Source organism: Zalophus californianus, chromosome 4, assembly GCF_009762305.2.
Source record: "Zalophus californianus isolate mZalCal1 chromosome 4, mZalCal1.pri.v2, whole genome shotgun sequence".
NCBI classification, from domain to species: domain Eukaryota; kingdom Metazoa; phylum Chordata; class Mammalia; order Carnivora; family Otariidae; genus Zalophus; species Zalophus californianus.
In genome coordinates this window covers 156465246-156485340 of record NC_045598.1, presented here as the reverse complement: position 1 = coordinate 156485340, position 20095 = coordinate 156465246, and the positions used below count along the sequence as shown (strand labels likewise).

At 37.9% G+C, this 20095-nt stretch overlaps 1 protein-coding gene across 1 annotated transcript in view; it reads left to right on the top strand.

The window, feature by feature from the left end:
• The window catches only part of UBR5 (ubiquitin protein ligase E3 component n-recognin 5), a 132420-nt gene that overhangs the window by 75900 nt on the left and 36425 nt on the right, over positions 1–20095 (top strand). Inside the window, 17 exon segments of the mRNA XM_035727246.1 lie at positions 1101–1244; positions 1341–1452; positions 1696–1850; positions 2101–2298; positions 6537–6747; positions 7708–7834; positions 11816–11967; positions 12399–12494; positions 12835–12958; positions 16467–16506; positions 16508–16565; positions 17382–17533; positions 18046–18137; positions 19242–19388; positions 19485–19603; positions 19682–19808; positions 19898–20027. Of these exon segments, the coding sequence (XP_035583139.1) occupies positions 1101–1244; positions 1341–1452; positions 1696–1850; positions 2101–2298; positions 6537–6747; positions 7708–7834; positions 11816–11967; positions 12399–12494; positions 12835–12958; positions 16467–16506; positions 16508–16565; positions 17382–17533; positions 18046–18137; positions 19242–19388; positions 19485–19603; positions 19682–19808; positions 19898–20027 (2184 nt within the window).

Here is a 20095-nt window from a genome sequence, read left to right as displayed (position 1 = left end):
TTTAGATTTGCTGAAAAGTTGCAAAGAGATTATATATGTATTTTTTGAGATTATATTACTCCATTCTTTGGAACTATTAGACAGTTCTGAAGGAGGGATCATCTTCCATAACATTTAAAAATCTTTATTGTCTTCAAGTCCCCTTCTAGTTTCTTTTCCCTGCTTTCTGGAGAGGGTCTCGCTTTCTTAGAAAACAAGTGGGTAGAGCCCATCAGCTGGAATGCCATTAATTTCACCTTTCCCTCCACACGTACTGAAAAACAAAATGGCTCTCTAGCTGCAGAATATCTGCAAAGTAAAGGTTTTTCTGACCGCTCATTTGTTTCTGAAAGTGATGGTCTTTCATTTGTACTTATGGGGAAGAGTAGGTATGCCATCCCTTGTAGTTTACAAAGGCCTTTTCCACACGCTATTCCATTTGATTCTCAAAGTAGAACTGTAGGTTCTGGGCAGGCGTTTCCTCGAAGAAGATGATCACACTGGCTCACAGTCAGAAACAGCAAGTAGCAGAGGTAGGACTCAGTATTCTGGTCTCAAGTCCGGTGCTTATCTTTCTGTATATTGCTGACTCTCTACCTGTGTTGTCCAAAATGGTAGCCACTAACTATATATGTGACCAGTTAAGTTTATTAAAATTAAATAACATAAAAAAGCTCTTTAGTCACATTAGCTCCATTTCAGGTGCTCAGTAGCCACTTCTGGCTATCATACCTACCATATTAGGCTGTGCACATATAGAACATTACCGTCATCACGAAAGTTCTTTCACACAGCAGGACTCTGAACTAATAAAGAGGAAGGATGGGAGAATTTCAAGGGTTATACTTCATGTTTTCAGCCAATTGCTAAACATCTACTGACAGTAAGCACTGTCAGTTCTCTAGTAAGCCTCAAATATAGACATCAACAACAAAGCTTTGGTGAGTCTGTTTAGGTTAATTTTTTTCCCCAAGTTCAGGTTAATTTTATAACTTGATGATTATTAAAGAAATAAAAGAAATTAAATGCCTTCAATGTTAAGTTAGTTCAATGGATATAATTTGCATATTAATTTCATACAAGTTGGTGTTAATATCCAGCATATTTGCCTATACTTCTAGGTGCTAAAAGTGGATGGTGCCTATGTTGCTGTAAAATTTCCAGGAACGTCCAGTAATACAAACTGTCAGAGCAGCTCTGGTTCAGATGCTGACCCTTCTTCTCTCCTGCAGGATTGTAGGTTACTTAGAATTGATGAACTTCAGGTAGGTGTAGAGGGATCACTCAGCAGGTAAATGTGGGGACTGACTACTTGAGTGTATTACGGAGTTTGAGAGCAAGTTTCCTTTTCTGTCATGTAGGTTGTCAAAACTGGTGGAACACCAAAAGTTCCTGACTGTTTCCAAAGGACTCCTAAAAAGCTTTGTATACCTGAAAAAACAGAAATATTAGCAGTGAATGTGGATTCCAAAGGTAAAGATTTTGTAACTTTTTCAACTGGCATACTTTATATCCTATTAATACTTGTGTAGTAAATGGGTATAGGATAAAGTGGTTTGAGGTGTTTGGCAGTTTTTGTCCCTTGAATGTAATGTTATAGAATAAAATGAATCTACATTTCAAATGTGACCAGAGGTGTTAAAATTTGGTAGTAGGCACTAATTAGAGATTACTAAAGAGGTATAACATTTTTTCTTACATTTATGTTTTCTGAAGGTGTGCATGCTGTTTTGAAGACTGGAAATTGGGTACGGTACTGTATCTTTGATCTTGCTACAGGAAAAGCAGAACAGGAGAATAATTTCCCTACGAGCAGCATTGCTTTCCTTGGTCAAAATGAGAGGAATGTAGCCATTTTCACTGCTGGACAGGTATAGAGCTTATTTTTGCTTTTAAAATTTGGTAGGACAACATTGACATTTTTTGTAAAGCCTAGGGCTGGGCTCTGATTTGCTTATTATTAAACTATTGAAGAATTTAGAATATCAAGCACAATTAATACTGCGTTTCTTATTTGGTCAATATAAACTAATCTGATTTGAAAATAAATATACCTCTTGTAAAAGGCAAAGATGCATTTTTGATTGGGAGCCAAATTTTATTATTTTCCTTCTTTTGTAGGAGTCTCCTATTATTCTTCGAGATGGAAATGGTACTATCTACCCAATGGCCAAAGATTGCATGGGAGGAATAAGGGATCCTGATTGGCTTGATCTTCCACCTATTAGTAGTCTTGGAATGGGTGTACATTCTTTAATAAATCTTCCTGCCAATTCAACAATCAAAAAGAAAGCTGCTATTATCATCATGGCTGTAGAGGTAACTTGACTTTTGAAACTATGTGGCATTTTAATCACAGGATACTGCTAGAATCTAGGGAAACAGTCTTGAATAGATTATTTGTTAACCGTCTATATAGGTGGTAGTAGTCTGTGAGGACAAGAGAGATGAGTGAACCAAAGATGACAGTGTAAGTGTTTAAGGCATGCACAGTGTTGTAGGAGCATGGGGGGCGGGTGCATATAAATCAAACTGTGACTGGAGAGAAGCCTTCTCTGAGGAGGTGATGCCTGAATACAGCTTTGAATTGTCAGACAGGAGTCTCCTAGACTGAAGGTGGGAGGTGTTATCCCTAGCACCAAGAACAGCCTTTATGAATCTCAGTGTGTTGGGAGACCGTGTACATTCTGTTGATATAACCAGAAGATAGGGCGCATATGGGTCAGTAAGTAACAAGTGCAAAGTCTGGAGAAAGGCATTAGGGTGCCTTGTGTGTTAACCTAAGGGGTGTGAGCTTTCCCCTGACAGCTAGGAGGAGAAGGATTTTAAACTGGCTGTAGAGACCAGATAAAAAGGCTCACGAAGTTGTCCAGGTTAGAAACAAAATAAGCTTGAACTCTTGGAAATGAGGAAGAGGGGATGGATTCAAAGAGATCTTCAGGAAGTAGAAGCTCTAAAGCTTGGTGCTGGTCATCAGCAGTAAATGGCAGGAAGGAATTACAAAGCTCTTGATTTTGGTGTGGTTGGTGGGGAGAGGAAAAAATAGGAGGAGGAACAAAGGGGATGACGGAAGAGGCTGAGTTTAGTTTTGGACGTGTTACAGATGAGGTGTGTGTTAGATGAAAATGCCTCCCCCTCCTCCCGCACCTCTCCGCGGTGTCCCTCCGCAGCTGTCTGGAGGTTGGGGCTGGGCGCTGGCCGGCAGAACACTCCCTGTTAGCTGAAGAGAGTTCACCGACGGACATAGGTTGGGACAGGTTGTCTTTCTTTCCTGAATTCCAAAATGCCATCCAAACGTCTTGGTCGGGTAGGAAAGCTAATAGAGCTGCAGTTTACAAATCAAAACCAGAACTTATTGGAGCGATTTGAGCAGAGTTTGACCTGATTTGACTTGAATTTTCAAAGGATCGGAAGTCGGGAGGCCTGTGAAGGGGGGCTGTTCAAATGGTCCAGGTGGGAGGGGATGGTGGCTTGGCCCAGGAGGTGGAGTTGTGAGGGAGAAGGGATTTGATTCTAGGTATACTAGGTATGGCTGATGGTAGAGCCAACAGGATTTGCTTATGGCTCAATATAGGTGTCAAATAGAGGAAGCAAGAGGGCCAAAGGTTTTGGAGGAATGAAGTTGGCATTTATAGAGATGGAGACTAGGGCTGGAGCAGGTTTGGGAGGGGGGGCAGACAGCAGGAGTTTGGTTTTAGACATGCAGAGTTTGAGGTGCCTATCAGATATCCAAGAGGAGGTGGTGAATGGCAAGTTAGATCTGTTAAGTCTGAGGACCTGGAGCAAGATGGAGAATTAGACTCAGGAGCTGGCAGTACATCTCTGATATGAGAGGAATTACACCAAATGAGATTATCGAGGTCATGGAGAAGAAAAGAGGCCTAAGGACCGAGCCATGAGATTAGTATCAGCATTTAAATGTCCAGGGAGATAAAAAGGAACCGCATAAGAGACTGAGAAGGAGCAGCATCCACAGGGGTTGGAGGAAAACTAGAATGAGTGTTGTGTTGGAAGCCAGGTGACGAGTGTGTGTCAAGCAGGATGCAGCGATCAACCACGTCCAGTGATGCTGTAGGCCAGGCAAGGCGAGTACTGAACGTGATGGGATTTGGCTCCATCTGGGTCATTCTTGACAGCAGGGATGAAAGCCTGATTAGAGTAGGCCAAGGAGAAAATAGACAACTCTTGTGAGGAGATTTTCTATAAAGAATGGAAATAGAACTTGGTATGGGGCTTACCCTCCATTAGGTTGGAGGTGAAAGCAAACTTGTTAGAATTGCATCTAAAATAGTCTGAATCCAGGTACTCCTGAGAGCTACCTGTAAGCTTGTTTAGAGACGTGGTATTCATATTCTTGGTTTAGTTTTGATTGTAACCTGTTAGACTAGAGGTTCCAAACTGGTAGGGGTGTGGTTAAGGAGGTGGCTGTGGCCTGAACTTGACCCCTAGAAATAACCTTCGTGTCATTTTAAAATTCTTGATTGGCTGCCAACATTAAAAAATCACTGGATTTTTCTTTAAAATCCAGATTTTCAGTTGTTCTTAAAAAATGGGAAGATCTGGAAACATTGGGCCATCAAAAAGCCATTAGCATGCCCCCGTTAGAGGCTGTATGTGGTCTCTCCAACTTATTGCAGATCTCCATACTTAATTGCTCTGAATGTTGCCCTTTATTTATGATACAGTTTGTGTTATCTCTTTACCCCCAGCCTCCTCCATTCATTTGTATTACTTTGGATACTTATGCCAGTATTTGATTCTGTGACCCCTGCACTCTGTCAGCATCTCAGGGGTAAAGATAAAATGTGTCATCATCCCATGGGTAGGGATAAAGTGTACCATCATTTATCTTTGTACCTCAGTGAGCTGGGCTTGGTGCACAGTAGACCTGCAAGAAACGTTTCACTGAATTCACTCTGCCCTTTGCTATAAATAACGAATACAACATATAGTGATGCCAAGTAAACTCTTGCTTGTAACACAATAAGTGTGGTATTGATAACTCTCAGAGTGAGAGCCCGTGTAGAGCAGGTTGGAGATGAGAGTTCCCTGTAGCTGCTTCCAACCAGCTGACTGGCTGATTGCTTGAAAACCTTTTATGTCACAGAGTACGCAGCAGAATATCTTGACTTTACTTTCAATAGTAATGTGCTTTTTATTCTTTGGAGAGCCTTTGACATATTCTCTCAACATACTAATGTCATTGGACTTTGGAAAGTTTAATCTTACGTGTTTTACCTCGTACGCTTGAACTGGAGCTTAAAATGTAAGGGCTCACCTCAGTGTCTTAGTGCCACAGTCAAAATGGCCTGTCTCACATGTGGCAGGTACTGAAGAGGGTTTTTTAACTATTTTTTTGTCCTTCCTCCCCTGCCAACCCTCACTTTTACCTTTCCTCCTCTCCATACGATTGGGGGGAAGGAATAGGTTATTTAAGTAGTTTCGGGGAGAGGTGGTAAGTTGTTCAAATACATCTTTCTTCTTCCCTTTGTATTCCACATACTCTTTTCCCAGTTCTTAATTCTAGTTAAAATGAACAAATTTACTTGTTTTCCAAAACTAATGCATTATATTTAGTCCATAAAAATCCCTTAACTACAGTTTTACATTCTGAAAGAACTGCATTTGAACTCCTTGATTTATTCATGCTGTGTATTTGTTCAAGTTGCTATATATTACACTGGCTTATAAACAACAGAAATTTCTTAGAGTTCTGGAGGCTGGAAGCCCAAGATCAAGGTGTGGGCAGATGTGGTGTCTGGTGAGGGCCCACTACTGTTGCATAGAGAGCCATGTATTCTCATGTGGTGGGACGGGAGAAGTCTTATCTCTTTTCTCAAAGGTCTCACCTCCAAATCCCATTACACTGGAGATTAGCTTTCAACATACGAATTTTGGGGGCCATAGATCTTCAGTCTCTTGCAGGCTGTTTCTCAGGTAGTTAATGAAATGTTCTGTAAATTATTAATATTACCATGTCTTTGACAGTGAAGTACATTAGTTGTCACCTCTGAGGGATTGCATCTGTCATGATTTCTGGGGGAGGTGAAGGTTTTGGTTTTCATGTACCACATGTGTTATAACTTTCATGACCATAAGAGGGTATGAGTAAGCCTATATAAACTATATAGAATGTATACCCTTTGCTTAATTGATTAACAATACTAATAGGATTCTAATTCAATAGTTACATAAGATCTAATATAAACCAGGAGTTGGCAAACTGAACTGTAGGCCAGATCCAGTCACTGTCATTCATTTATATATTGTATATGGTGGCTTTCCTGCCACAGCCAGAGTTGAGTTAGTTGCAAAAGCTGAAAATACTTACTGGTTCTTTACAGAAAATCTATCCACCCTTTTCTGTTCCTGTCAGTTGTATACTGTGCTTAAAGGGTACCCTTAATTTTAACTCCTTTGACAGGCTACCTTGTCTCTACTTACTTTCAGAACTGATTATATTATTGTGTGAAATTATAAAATGAGGAATTTTTGACACGTGTAATATGCTATTCCCAAATTCATCGAAGTTTTTTCCCTAATTTGTCTGAGCACAGAAACAAACCTTAATGCAGCACATTCTACGCTGTGACTATGAGGCCTGTCGACAATATCTCATGAATCTTGAGCAAGCGGTTGTTTTAGAGCAGAATCTACAGATGCTACAGACATTCATCAGCCACAGATGTGATGGAAACCGAAATATTTTGCATGCTTGTGTATCAGTTTGTTTTCCAACCAGCAATAAGGAAACTAAAGAAGAAGAGGGTGAGAATAAGAATTATAACAAGGTCTTTAAAAGGAATTTTAGGCAGTTTTGAAAATGTAGCAGCTATTAAAGGAAAGAAAAGGAAATCACTATGAAGAATTTGTGTGTACTTTTTCTTTGTTTTGTAAAACCTAGGAGTTTCAACATTCTTAGAAGGTAAAGATGTCTGTCCTCTTGTTAGGATGAGTATGTAACATAAGCAGATACCTTTGTAATCGGTGTGTTGTCTTGAGTTATATTATCTGATACATATGAACCATATGTCTAATACTTAATGAGATTTACTGATTTTATAATAGCAGATGACTTTTATTACCATGAGAATTATTTAGCTAGTTAAGGCAAGTTATACTGAAGCAACTTTTATCCCAATTTTCAGAATGTAGAGGGAAAAACAACCTAGTGAGTTATGAGATGTTTTTGGAAAAAATGCTTTTTTGCCCTAAAAGTTTTAATTGGTTAAATGAAGGGGAAATCTGCAAGCCTAAAGTGCAGTTGTGTGGTTCATAATGTTTTTCCTGATTCTAAATTCCGCTGATGATACTCTGGTAGCTACATTTTTGAGTAGTAGTGGTTTTGCAGGTTTTTCTTTCTTTCTTTCTTTCTTTCTTTTTTGGTACGCAAGTTTCTAACCTTTATTTCCTTGTCGTTAAAGGAGGATGAGTAGTATATAAGCCACGACTGAGGAACTGAATTGTGGGTCTTTTTCTTTCTTGGTAGTGAAAGCTAGATTTCAGTCTGCTTATGAATAATTTTATTTTTTAAACTTTAGGGGTTGAAAAGTAAGGCAGAATAAGGAAATAATTCACATATTAAAGGTCATAGTTAAATCTAAGTGTCTTATTTCTCCAAGGAGGAAAAAATTAAGCTATTCATTATCTCTAGTATGTAAATTAAAGTACTAAAATACATAGCAGTTAGTATTTAAATTGATCCTAATTTCTTCTCTTATGTTTCAGAAGCAGAGCGCTCTGAAAGAAATACATTTGCAGAAAGGCTTTCTGCTGTTGAGGCCATAGCAAATGCAATATCTGTTGTTTCAAGTAATGGCCCAGGTAATCGGGCTGGATCATCAAGTAGTCGAAGGTAATGTGATTTTTACCAGGAAAGTTTAATTGGCGGAAACAGAATCCAAGTACAGAAAAATGTATCTCTTACCTATCATATGCATGAATTGTTGGGTCCTTTTGCTTTGTTTTTGTTCCTTCCAATATCACCCTGGGCAAAAGATCTGATAATATCTAATTAGATTTTAAGTGTAAGACAGAAGGATCTAGGAGCTTCAAAAATTTGAGATAATTTAGATAAGTAGTTCAACCTTGGTTCTTTGAATGTGTTTTAAGTTTATCATTCTTATTTCCTAGGAAGTTATTTTCTTTAATTGGAGAACAAGTAATAACAATAATCGAAAGAACTTCAATCTTTTATTTTCAGATTACTTATTTAGGTCAATTTCTCAGATGTATTAATGATATGGGAAGAAATGAAAGGCTGGTGTGTATTATAAATGCTGCTATTTTAAATTTTCAGGCTCTCTGGGTTGTGGGATGGACAAACCTTAATAACACATAAAAAATTACTAGGTGTTTGAGTAGATGAAGAATACAAAGAATTCAGGATATAGTTGTTTTGTTTTTTGTTTTTTGTTTTCCTGAAGGAAATATTAGACACGAGAGCCAGAGTTCTTGGACACTTGACAGAGCATTGACGGAAGCGCACTGCTCACTGCTAATGTGATAGCTTGTAAAGTCTGCTTAAAATGAAGACTCTCTTTGCCTATTTTCTGTTCCATATCCAGCTTTCCCTTTAAAAATGATGCTCCTAAAATTGATAGCTTCCCAGGTTCAAAAATGTCCTGAAGTGAGATTTATCAGTAACTATTTATGGGTGACCAAATTATAATTTAAAAAACAGTACAAAGACCTTATGTAGACTATACAAAACGGAAATTACCACCAGCTATTTGTTTAGGACTACACTAGGCAGACAAAGCGTTTGGTCTAAAATGGAATACAACTTAAATTCTTCATGAAGAAATTAGTTTCTGAATTATTTCAGGTATTTCATTTCCTCAGGGAAAATACGGGTGCAGATCAAGTTGGACTCTGATATGGTTGGTCCAATGCCAGTGCTGCCATCTTTTTTTCATGTAAGGATTATTTTGAAGGCAAAGACTAAAAGGAGCTTCAAGAGTGGGTGATGTGTTGCTCACAGAAATAATTTGCAGAGTAAGCTCCTTTGAGGCATTTGCCGAAGATTTCACTGCAGTGCTCTTAACCAGTTCAAACTCAGGGCTGCCGGTTGAACAGATGAAAGCACAGGAGTCTTATTATCCACGCCGGGCAGTAGGAAGTCCACAGACTCTGCTTCATTGAAGTGAAACCCTCCTCTAGCCTACAATGGATTTTCTAGGCGATGCCCCTTGATGAGTATGCAGGCTGGGATTCATGAGCTGTAAGCTCAAAACTGATGCAATTTCAATATTGAATGGAGTACTGTTAAATGTCTTCAGATGGTGATTTGACTCAGAAGTTTTGTTATGTGACTCATAGTTCCTGAGTACAAAGGGCAGATTTAGTGGAAAGCTTGATTGATGCATCTGATTGCAGGTGTATGTACTCTAGAGATTGTTAATCTGGAAGACACATGACCTTCGCTTTTTTGTCACAGTGGTATGTTTGAACATGACTGGATTCTAAGGCTTCTGTAGCATGGATATAACGTGCTTACAAAGAGGAAATTACATCATCCTTGAATTCTTCCATATTGTCAGAAAATACGATGACTCCAGGCAAGCCTATACGAAGAAATGTCAAAACTCTGAATCTTAGCAGCCAAGGTGGTATCTCCTCAGTATTGTCCTCAGCCACTGAGGATACAGGTGAATCTTCATGAATTGTGTACAACATCTTGAAGAATAATTTTCTTTTTTTTTGTTTTTGTTTTTTGTTTTTAAAGAATCTATATGAGGAGCTGGGCATTGTACTTAAAAATGTTCCCAACACCTAATGAAGAAAAGTGGTTAAGGACAATTTTTTAAAATGACAAAGGAATGACCCCCTCATTTAATATTGAATTGACTACATCACAGCAACAGAGTTGGGAGTTTGCAAGTTCAAGATGAGACTATGGTCTCAATTTATCTTCATTTTATTCTTAGTCTCCTCTAAGCTAGAGGTTGGAGAATAGCCCACATACGTTTTCTTTGGCCTGTGCACTGTTAAAATTTTTTTTCTTTAAAATTTGAATGCCTTTAGATAAGCATGTATGCCTCTAGTTTGCCATTACTCCCTACTTCTTAGACCCGACTGCCCTTTCCTCAGTTGATACTGCCTTCTGGGCCCAGTAGGCATTGAGTTTGTGACCCTGATGTAAGCATTCTTCTTAATAGGCCCCGAACATGCATTTATTTTCAGGTTATTTGCAGTGCCTCCCACTAAACTGCTGATTCTCTCTCTCTCTCTCTCTCTCTCTCTCTCTCTCTCTGTTTTGAGTGAGATACACTAGGATACCAAGTGTCTGTGTTGAGCTTAATTAAGATTATTTAGGAACATCACAGTGTGAACAGTCACCCTGGTGTGTGCTGTTACCTGGTAAGGAGCCTGCCTTTCTCTCTGGGTGAGGTCTTCGGACAGAGAAGTGACCTCGACTGAAAGAATCCCTGTGCCCTGCTCCCCTCCATATTCTAAAAACTCTTAAACTCAGATTTCTAAATTGGGAGAGGGAAGACATCGATACCATAAAAAAAATTAACTGTAGGTAATTTTTGATAGTGAATACTGTAATAACTAATATATTATTTGAGACATTAAAATTTACTTTGCAGAATCTTCCAAAGAATGTTTCTGTTCCTAGAGGTACATCATCATACATAAGCTTTATAAAATAGATGTGTTCCTGAAAGTAGCCTCTAAAAGAAATTTTTGTAAAAGCTTTTAAAAGAATTCCTTATAAGTGGAAAGCGTATCGATAAGGAAAACCACATTTACCCTCGGATTATACAACAATTATAATTAGAAGATTCAAACATTAATAAAAATCTTTCTAAATTACTTATTTGTAGATATATAATGCTCACCTGGTAAGGTGGTAGGTCTTTCACATCAGAGAAATGTCATGTCTTTGGGACTAAATCTGCATGGGAGAATGAAGTCCCTTATGTGGTACCTGGCCCTTATAATTGAATTTTTAGTCTTTATTCATATAGAGACTCTAAAATTGTGGCTGGTGGAAGGGATTTGCCTTATGTGCTCTCTCTTAATTGCTGTTAGTTTGTAACGTTAATTTTGTAGGTTTTGTAAGCTTTTGTTCAGAGGTATAGATTTTATACAGGGGGTCACCAGTTCCCCTAACAAGGCCTGTGTTTATGATTATTTCCTTTTCTTTTTAGTGATGTGCACACCTGTGCAGTATTTTTTTTTTCTTGTGTAGCAGGAGAAAAAAAAATCACGCCCAGACATTAATCTAACAACACATTTTATAAGCTCCAGTTTCTTTAATTTCCTTGGGATGCAAGTTGTACTGTTAAAAAAAAATTTTTTTTTGATACTAAAAAAATAAATCTAAATTGGTCTTTGTTTTAAAATTACTCATTGTGTGGACATTACTTCAATTGCTTTTGAGATCACAGCAAAGGGATTTTATTTAGTGAGTTAACAATATTGGTTTTGTGCTAATCAGTATGTTTGCTGATGTCTATTATTAAACTTAATTCTTACTGATTATAAACAGGGGACAGATTTATTTTGTCTTAATGTTCAGCTGTTCATTTACCTTAACTGTATGAAAGATTATTTTCTAATCTTTACTGCAAGTTTTGTTCCCTGTGCTTAAGTTTGTGTGGGAGCTTAATATAGTGGTTTTAGTGCTGAACTGGGTGCCCCCAGTTTCATTTCTATCCCTCACTGACTTTACTCTGTGATTCCAGAATTGGCATTTGTACTTCACTTCCCTTGCCTGGAGTATTTGCTTATAGAACAAACTTTGATCTCTGATGAGAAGTTCTGTACACCTTTTCATCACATTTAGCCATGGTAGTGAGCTCTAATTTTGTCCATGTTCTTCTAGTTTGAGATTACGGGAAATGATGAGACGTTCGTTGAGAGCAGCTGGTTTGGGTAGACATGAAGCTGGGGCTTCATCCAGTGACCACCAGGATCCAGTTTCACCCCCCATAGCCCCCCCTAGTTGGGTTCCTGACCCTCCTGCGATGGACCCTGGTAAGATCTGTTATTTTATTTAGTGTTTAACAAAAAAAACAAGGTCCTAAAAGAAAGGAAATTGAACATTTTAATGGGTTATTTAGAAATCTGAAGTATTTAAAAGTAGCATAAGGAGCAAACTGTAACTAATTTAGTTGTAGAGATTTGGTTTAGGGGGGTATATAACTTAAAAATTAAAAGTCTAGAAGCTCTTTCATTGACATAGATATTTCCATACTGGCAAGAAGCTAATTATTAATACACCACAAGAAATCAGTAATTGGTCTAGTGGATTCCTTCTCTTATAGTTTGGGAAACAAATTTCCACTTAAATCTCTGTCCAGTTTGATGTTTGGCTTGCAGAGAAAAGCCTTAAGGCCAGTTAAGAGAACATGTTAGGGACATGTTGCCTGTAATGATGTACATCCTGCTGTTCTGTTTACTGAAAGATGGTGACATTGATTTTATCCTGGCCCCTGCTGTGGGATCTCTTACCACAGCCGCGACTGGCACTGGTCAAGGACCAAGCACCTCCACCATTCCAGGTGAGAATCTGTACTATTTTATCTGCCTAGGCATTTGGGTTTCTGCAGATCCACACTTCTCTCAAGGAGACTTCCTTGCCTTGAAAAACATCTAATTCTCTGAATTAGATCTTCCATTATGTCAGTGAGATTGTGATATGTATGAACATACATTTCCTCAATTGGGAGTTGTAAAATGTGTTAATGTGTTTAAATTCTCTATAATGAAGTTATTAATTTATTACTGATAGTAGAATATTTTTTCGGTGCTTATTTAATAGATACTTGGTATGTTACTCCAGAATATTCTTTTACTCTGTCTTGTTTACTCTTGTCACCAAATGGATCTGCTTAATTACAGGTCCTTCCACAGAGCCATCTGTAGTAGAATCCAAGGATCGAAAGGCCAATGCTCATTTTATATTAAAATTGTTATGCGACAGTGTTGTATTGCAGCCCTATTTACGAGAACTCCTCTCTGCCAAGTAAGAAGTTTAATATACTTTTGATACAAAGATTTAGCTTAGCTCCTTTTACTATTTAAGTTGATCTTGCAATGTATGGACAACAGTTACCTAATGTGAATTTAAAATAATTGATCAGGATCTAGCATTGTATTCCCTCTGTAATTAACCAAGCTCTCTTCAATGAAAGGCCTTTCTTAGTATAATTCAATGTACACTAAATGAATACAAACCAATTTTATGGAGCTTGATTAGGAGAGAGATATATATATATATATGTTTAAAAGATCACAGTATAGTTATTCTCAAATGTGAATTCATAAATTCTATCACTGTCACCTGGAGAACTTTAAAAATGACACAGATTCATCCCCAAGCTTTGCACTAGAAGTATGACTGAGTAGGTCTTGAGGGGTTGGCCTGGAATCTGTATTCTAAAACTCTGTGGATGATTCTGATGGTTTCTTTGGACATCTTTTTTGGCTTGCAAAATAATAATGAGATTATGCAGAGTTTTTGGTAAGTGTTGTGTGGCAAATGCTCATTAGCCATGGACAGATTATAGCTCTGCTTTCAGCCTGATTGTTTATGTTCCTTTACAAACTCATAATAATAAGCATTTTTATAAAAGTTAGCTCTTACCTGTGCCAAACTCTACTTGTATTAACTCTTCTACTTCTAGCAATAGCAGCGTGGAATAGGTAATATTAGTTCCATTTTCTATTTGAAGTAATGGTCTCAGAGGTTAATTAACCTGCCCAGGGTCACGAAGCTAGTGTGTGGCACTGCTGGAATTTCCGCTGTAGTCTGTCTCTTGATTCCAGAACTGAGACTCACAGCCACCACTCTTATGCTACCTCTTCCTGTTTAAGAACAGGAAGGTGTTTTGAGTTTTTTATTATTGAGGGCAAGGGAATTTTTGTTCTAAGGCTTATTGGCCTTAGGCCATAATGATCCAATGTATGAACTTTTGATTACTTTAATGAAGGCTGCCCCACTAGTAAAATAAGTCACTGAATTGGAAATAAATTATTACTCCAGAAGCAGCTTACTAATTTATTAGTGGTTTGAGGCATAGATAAAAATGATATATATACAAATACAGTTTTTTTCTCTTTTTATTTTCTCACCATTTTAGTTTCTATTGTGTTTTTAAGGATATTATTTTGTATCATTTCCTGTCATTTGGTGTTATCTAAAAATTTATTGTATGTTTTCTTTCCTTCCTTCCTTCCTTTTATTCTTTCCTTTTCTTTCTTTTTCTTTCTTTCTCTTTTCTTCTCTTTGTTTTGTTTTGTTTTCTTTTCTTTTATTAGAGGGACGCCTAGGTGGCTTAGTCGGTTAAGTGTCTGCCTTCAGCTCAGGTCATGATCCCAGGGTCCTGGGATCAAGCCCCGCATCGGGCTCCCTGCTCAGCGGGGAGTCTGCTTCTCTCCCTCTCCCTCTGCCTCCCACCCTTCGTGTATTCTCTCTCTCTCTCTCTCTGACAAATAAATACACTGTCTTAAAAGTTTTTTTTAATTAGAGTGAGTGTGCACGAATTGGGGGGGGGGCGCAGAGGGAGAGGTAAAGGGGCAAGCAGGGTCCCCCGCACTGAGCACGGAGCCCTACACGGGGCTTGATCCCAGAACTCCGAGATCATGACCTGAGCCGAAGTCAGATGCTTAACCCACTGAGCCACCCAGGCCCCCCCCCCTTGCTCTTTTTAACCCATTTTGCATTTCTACAGTGCCTTTCTAGTTCGCTAGTCCTTTTTAGTGCCCTCAACAGCAGTTGCTCTCCCCCAGCCCTTTATCTGAGAAAATACATAAACTATCTGGGAAAACAGTCAATATGCTGTTCTATTAATAAGCTTGTATTATTGATGACAGCTTTGAAACAAATTAGAGGAAAGGCAAAGTTCTTTTTCGTTTTAGGTGGTAAGTGTAGGAATTCTCACACTGGTCCTTTGTTTCCTTTTTATATTTCTAATATAGGAGAATTAATTGATTATTTCCAATTTAAGGATCCCCCCCCCACCTCCCTCCAGTCCCAGGTTTGGGTGGTTGGATTTTGCTTTCATAATGTAAGCTAAAGAAAGTAAATTTTGGTAAAATTATCCTGGTTAGTAAAGATGCAGAGGATTTCATTCTCAACCAGCTCATTTTTATCTGAGCAGAGAGGTATACCGTATGAAGCTTGGGGAATAGGTAGGGAGAAGAGTGAGCAACAACATAGAAATGGAGAGGTATAAATACTGGAGGAAACCGTGATGCACCTGGTTAAAAGCGGAAGATACAAGAGGAGAGCAGTCGCCAGTGAATGTGAAAAACTAGGTTAAAGCCACCACTTTGTTCTCTATTCTTTGGGCTTGAACCCTCACAATAATGGCTTTGGTTAGACTAATACTATCAAAGTGGGTTTATAAGAATAATAATGTGATGGTTGCATAAAAAACGATTAAATAGGCAAGGGTAGAGACGAGTTGAGGCTTTGGTTTCACGTCCACCTATTGTATGTGTGTTACAATAAACCGAGCTGGAAAATGGAAAAGAAAGGATTAGGTGCAAGAGCAAAAAATTGATTTAGAAGGGAAGACTTCATGAAGAATCCAAATTTTTATCTTAGTTCCTAGAAACAGTGATGCTGTTGGCTGATGTAAGTCAGGTAGAGAGCAGGTTTGGGGAGAAAGGGGATTTTAGTTGTTAGACATGTTGACTGTGAGGTATCACCGGGAAATCCTACGTAGACTTACCAAGTAAGCAAGTGCAGGTGTTGGTAACTGTGTTAGCGTCATAGAAGGGGTACTTGCTTTGGTGGATCAGAGAGGGAAGCACAGGTGGTTGAGGACTAAATTTTGGGAAATGTGGGATCCAGGAGGGAATAGAAATTCAGGGAAGAATATTGAAAGTACATTTTTAAGAGAAAATACATAATAATAACAAGTAACATTTATTGAATACATTTTATTTGCTAAGCATTGTGTTAAAAGCTTTTAAGTAATAAGTGATTTAATCCTCATCATAGTTGTATGAGATAGAGGCTATTACTATCCCCACATCTAGAAAATATTAGTTTGACTCTAGAGCCCTTGATGACCTATTCTTTAGTGTCACTAAGGCCAAGAAAGGAGAGCATGGTTGAGAGAGACAAGGATTCTTAGAGAGGTGGCTTTCTTTCTTAAATGAGATAGTAGGAAACTAGAAAATACCACCAGTGATTTTCTTTGACTGGTAGGACATTATTATTTAATACAGCAGAACTACTATTTTGTTTCATCATGAACATCCATTTCTTTTATCAAGGAGGAAAATAATTTTTTTTTCAAGATTTTATTTATTTGAGAGAGAGTGATTGAGAGAGAGAACACAAGCAGGGGGAGCAGCAGAGGGAGAGGGAGAAGCAGGCTCCCCGCTGAGCAGGGAGCCCGATGTGGGGCTCGATCCCAGGACCCTGGGATCATGACCTTAGCCGAAGGCAGATGCTTAACCAATTGAGCCACCTAGGCGCCCCTGATTAATATTTTTATGCATAATTTTTCTCATTTTAGGGATGCAAGAGGGATGACCCCATTTATGTCAGCTGTAAGTGGGCCGAGCTTATCCTGCTGCAATTACCATCTTAGAAACAGCCCAGAAAATTGCAAAAGGTAATTTATTTCAGGTCCTAAAAGAGTTGCTTATTTTTTAATTTGAATAGATTCTCTTCTACATATATAATATTATTCAAACCTTATTTCTGTGTCTTGAAATGATATAATTGAGTAGAAACTATCAATTTATTCTTTTGTGCATGTGTGTGTGTAAAATTCATGTTTGCATTTTTTCCAAGTATTGTGTCTTCTAGCTTTCCACCAAAAAAGCTGGTATAATTTTTTAAATTAAAAAAAAAATTGCATAGTGGATAATGTAGTGACTAATATTTTGAAAATAAAGATGGATTACTGATAGAACCTGTCAGTGGTTAATTGGTGGTAGTGATAAAATTTTATAGAAATAATAGGCCACGTGCCTTACTGTTCTTCCTTCTGACTTGTAATTCCTGCTTAATAGAATGCAGTAAGGAATATCATTTCCTGCTGTCCAGCCTTTAAAAAACTAAACATGGTTAAAATCAATCAATCAGTCAATGAAAGACTAACATAGTTTACAATACTGGCTATAAAGTTTTTGTGATTATAATTTGCTAAATAGAGCTAATACTTTAATAACAGAGCTATGTATTCAGCTGATATGTGGTGTATTATTGTCATGTGGTTATATAATTACACTTTGCTTTTTCTTTGTACGGGAATTGACTGAATTTCTTGCACATTGACTTGTATATCAATTTTTAAAATTAATATATAGTAGTTTTTTATTTATACTGTGTAAATGTCAGAGCTTTTGCATTTGAGTAAAGTAGTAGATGGCTGTGATTAAGGCCTTTCGTGATACCTGAACTACTGTGCTCTTAATCTTTTTAGCTGAAGTATCCTCAAGTGAAAAAGAGGAAGATGTATTTATGGGAATGGTTTGCCCATCAGGTACCAACCCTGACGACTCACCCTTATATGTGTTATGTTGTAATGACACCCTGCAGTTTTACATGGACTGGAGCATGAGGCACATTAACCAGGTAAGCTGTTTTTTACTGCCCTGTGTTTATGCTGTCTTCAGGTGTTCTTTTCCTTTTCTCCTTTCACCATCACTGCATTATAGTTCTTAGCCCTGGAGTTCTAACTCTAGTATTTCCTTTTATTCTAAGTTATAAAATTCTCTAAAGAAAATTAATTTTTATTTAATTCCTAAATAAGTGAGGCAAAGGAAGTGATCGTTAAATTAGGAGATACCTCAAAAATTAGAAATCTTTAGTATAACCTGATCCATGGCTCTTGATATAGACTTTATAACTATAATACCTTTTTGGGGGGATGATGAGTTATTTTTGCCCTACCGGTAATATTTGATGTCCACTTATAATATTATAAAATGCGTATTCACTGTACCCGTTTATTACTCTTTGTTTACAGAGCACATTAGTTTTGCTCTGTTTTTGTTGTGATTGACTTGTTTCAGAAAATACCAGAAATGATTATGATGATATGTACATATATTCTTCTTTAAAAAAATAAATCCTTCAAATTTTAGGATATTTTTGAGTGTCGAACTTGTGGCTTGCTGGAGTCACTCTGTTGTTGTACAGAATGTGCAAGGGTTTGTCATAAAGGTCATGATTGCAAGTGAGTACAATTCTAGTTTTCTTTAATATTACAAATTGCTTAGACTCATACTGCTGTGTTAAAATAATCTTTAACAATATAATGTTCTGTTTCTTAATTAAGGAAGCATGAGGTTTTGTCAAGTTGTTCTCTTTAAGCTACTTTATGTATTAAAATAGGGTTGTTGATTTAGAATGTACTTTGAAATGTTTTTCATTTGCTTTTGTCTGTATCCTCCAGCCAAAGTCTCAGGCCCCTGTAGTAGGGTTTGCTAGCAGGAGATCACTGCAGGTATTAAGTGAATCATGGTGTATGTTTATTTACTCCTTAAAGTGAATGTAATAACCTTTCATCCAGCAGTAGTTACCACGGCTAGTTTGTTAATTTTCACAGACTTAGGAAGCAGTGAAATTCTCCAGCATGAACATCTGCAGCGCCTGAGTCTCAGCAGGGACACCAGCTATAACTGTGCTACAGATGTGTAGATGTTATGGTTAACAGAGAATTGGTTTGTAAAAAAACCATCTTTTTTGCTTTGAAATAAATTATATAGGACAAGTAGAAAATGTTTATAGATATTGCATTGGTAGTTATTTATGATTTTTATTAAAAGAACTTGGGCTAATATGTTTGTTTTCCTTATTTTAAACTGTTTATTGTGCTAAAAAGTGATAATCTGTTTATTCATTGATTGCTTACTAGGTGCTTTCACACACTAGATGCTCGGGTAGTGGTGGACAAGAGAGTCTTTGTCCTAACAGGGTCCTTTGAGAGGACACAAGCAAGAAACACCTGCCCCTAAGGGTTTTAGGGTTTATTAGATGCCCATAGAAGGACCACCTACACTGAATGGGGGCTATGGGGAATTAAGGAAGACATTCCAAAGGGGGTGACTATACCCAAGTCATTACAAGATCCCTCTTCTCATGAGAGTTGCTTTATCCACTTCATGCCACTAGGTAATCCTTCTAATTAAGTATGCTTTAAGAATTACACTTTGCACTTAAAAACTAACAAGGGTTCTGTCTGGTGTCACTAAGTTATACTTCTGTAATTTCAATAGAGATCTTTGTGTTTTTTTTTTTTTAATTTCAGTTTTTATACTTGTGTATGAATTCTTTCTAGACTCAAACGGACGTCACCAACAGCCTATTGTGATTGTTGGGAAAAATGTAAATGTAAAACTCTAATTGCTGGACAGAAATCTGCTCGTCTTGATCTCCTTTATCGCCTGCTCACTGCTACTAATCTGGTCACTCTGCCGAACAGCAGGCAAGTGGGATTTTTTTAGGACATAAATTGAAATAGCACAGCCCATCTAAGTAGCCCTCCACATCTCCCTGCTCACGACGATGTTCCATTTTGCAGGGGAGAGCACCTCTTACTGTTTTTAGTGCAGACAGTTGCAAGGCAGACGGTAGAGCACTGCCAGTACAGACCTCCTCGGATCAGGGAGGATCGTAACCGAAAAACAGCCAATCCTGAAGGTGGGTGAGTCTGACAATTAAGACGCATACGAAAAGCATTATATTTATTTCTTACTCACTAGTTCTCTTTCTTTTTAGATTCAGATATGCCTGATCATGATTTAGAGCCCCCAAGGTTTGCCCAGCTTGCATTGGAGCGTGTTCTACAGGATTGGAATGCTTTGAAATCTATGATTATGTTTGGGTCACAGGAGAATAAAGACCCGTATGTATTCGTTAAAAATGTTTTAAATTTATGTATTTCCCGTGTTAATATAGGTGACTACAGTGCATTGTCTTTCCTTCCCCCTCAAGTCTCAGTGCCAGCAGTAGGATAGGCCATCTTTTGCCAGAAGAGCAAGTTTACCTCAATCAGCAAAGTGGCACCATTCGGCTGGACTGTTTCACTCATTGCCTTATAGTCAAGTGTACAGCAGATATTTTGGTAAGTTCTTTCGATGTTTATATACAAGTACATGAAAAGAATGTTTTCTGACTTAGTTTCCCATAATT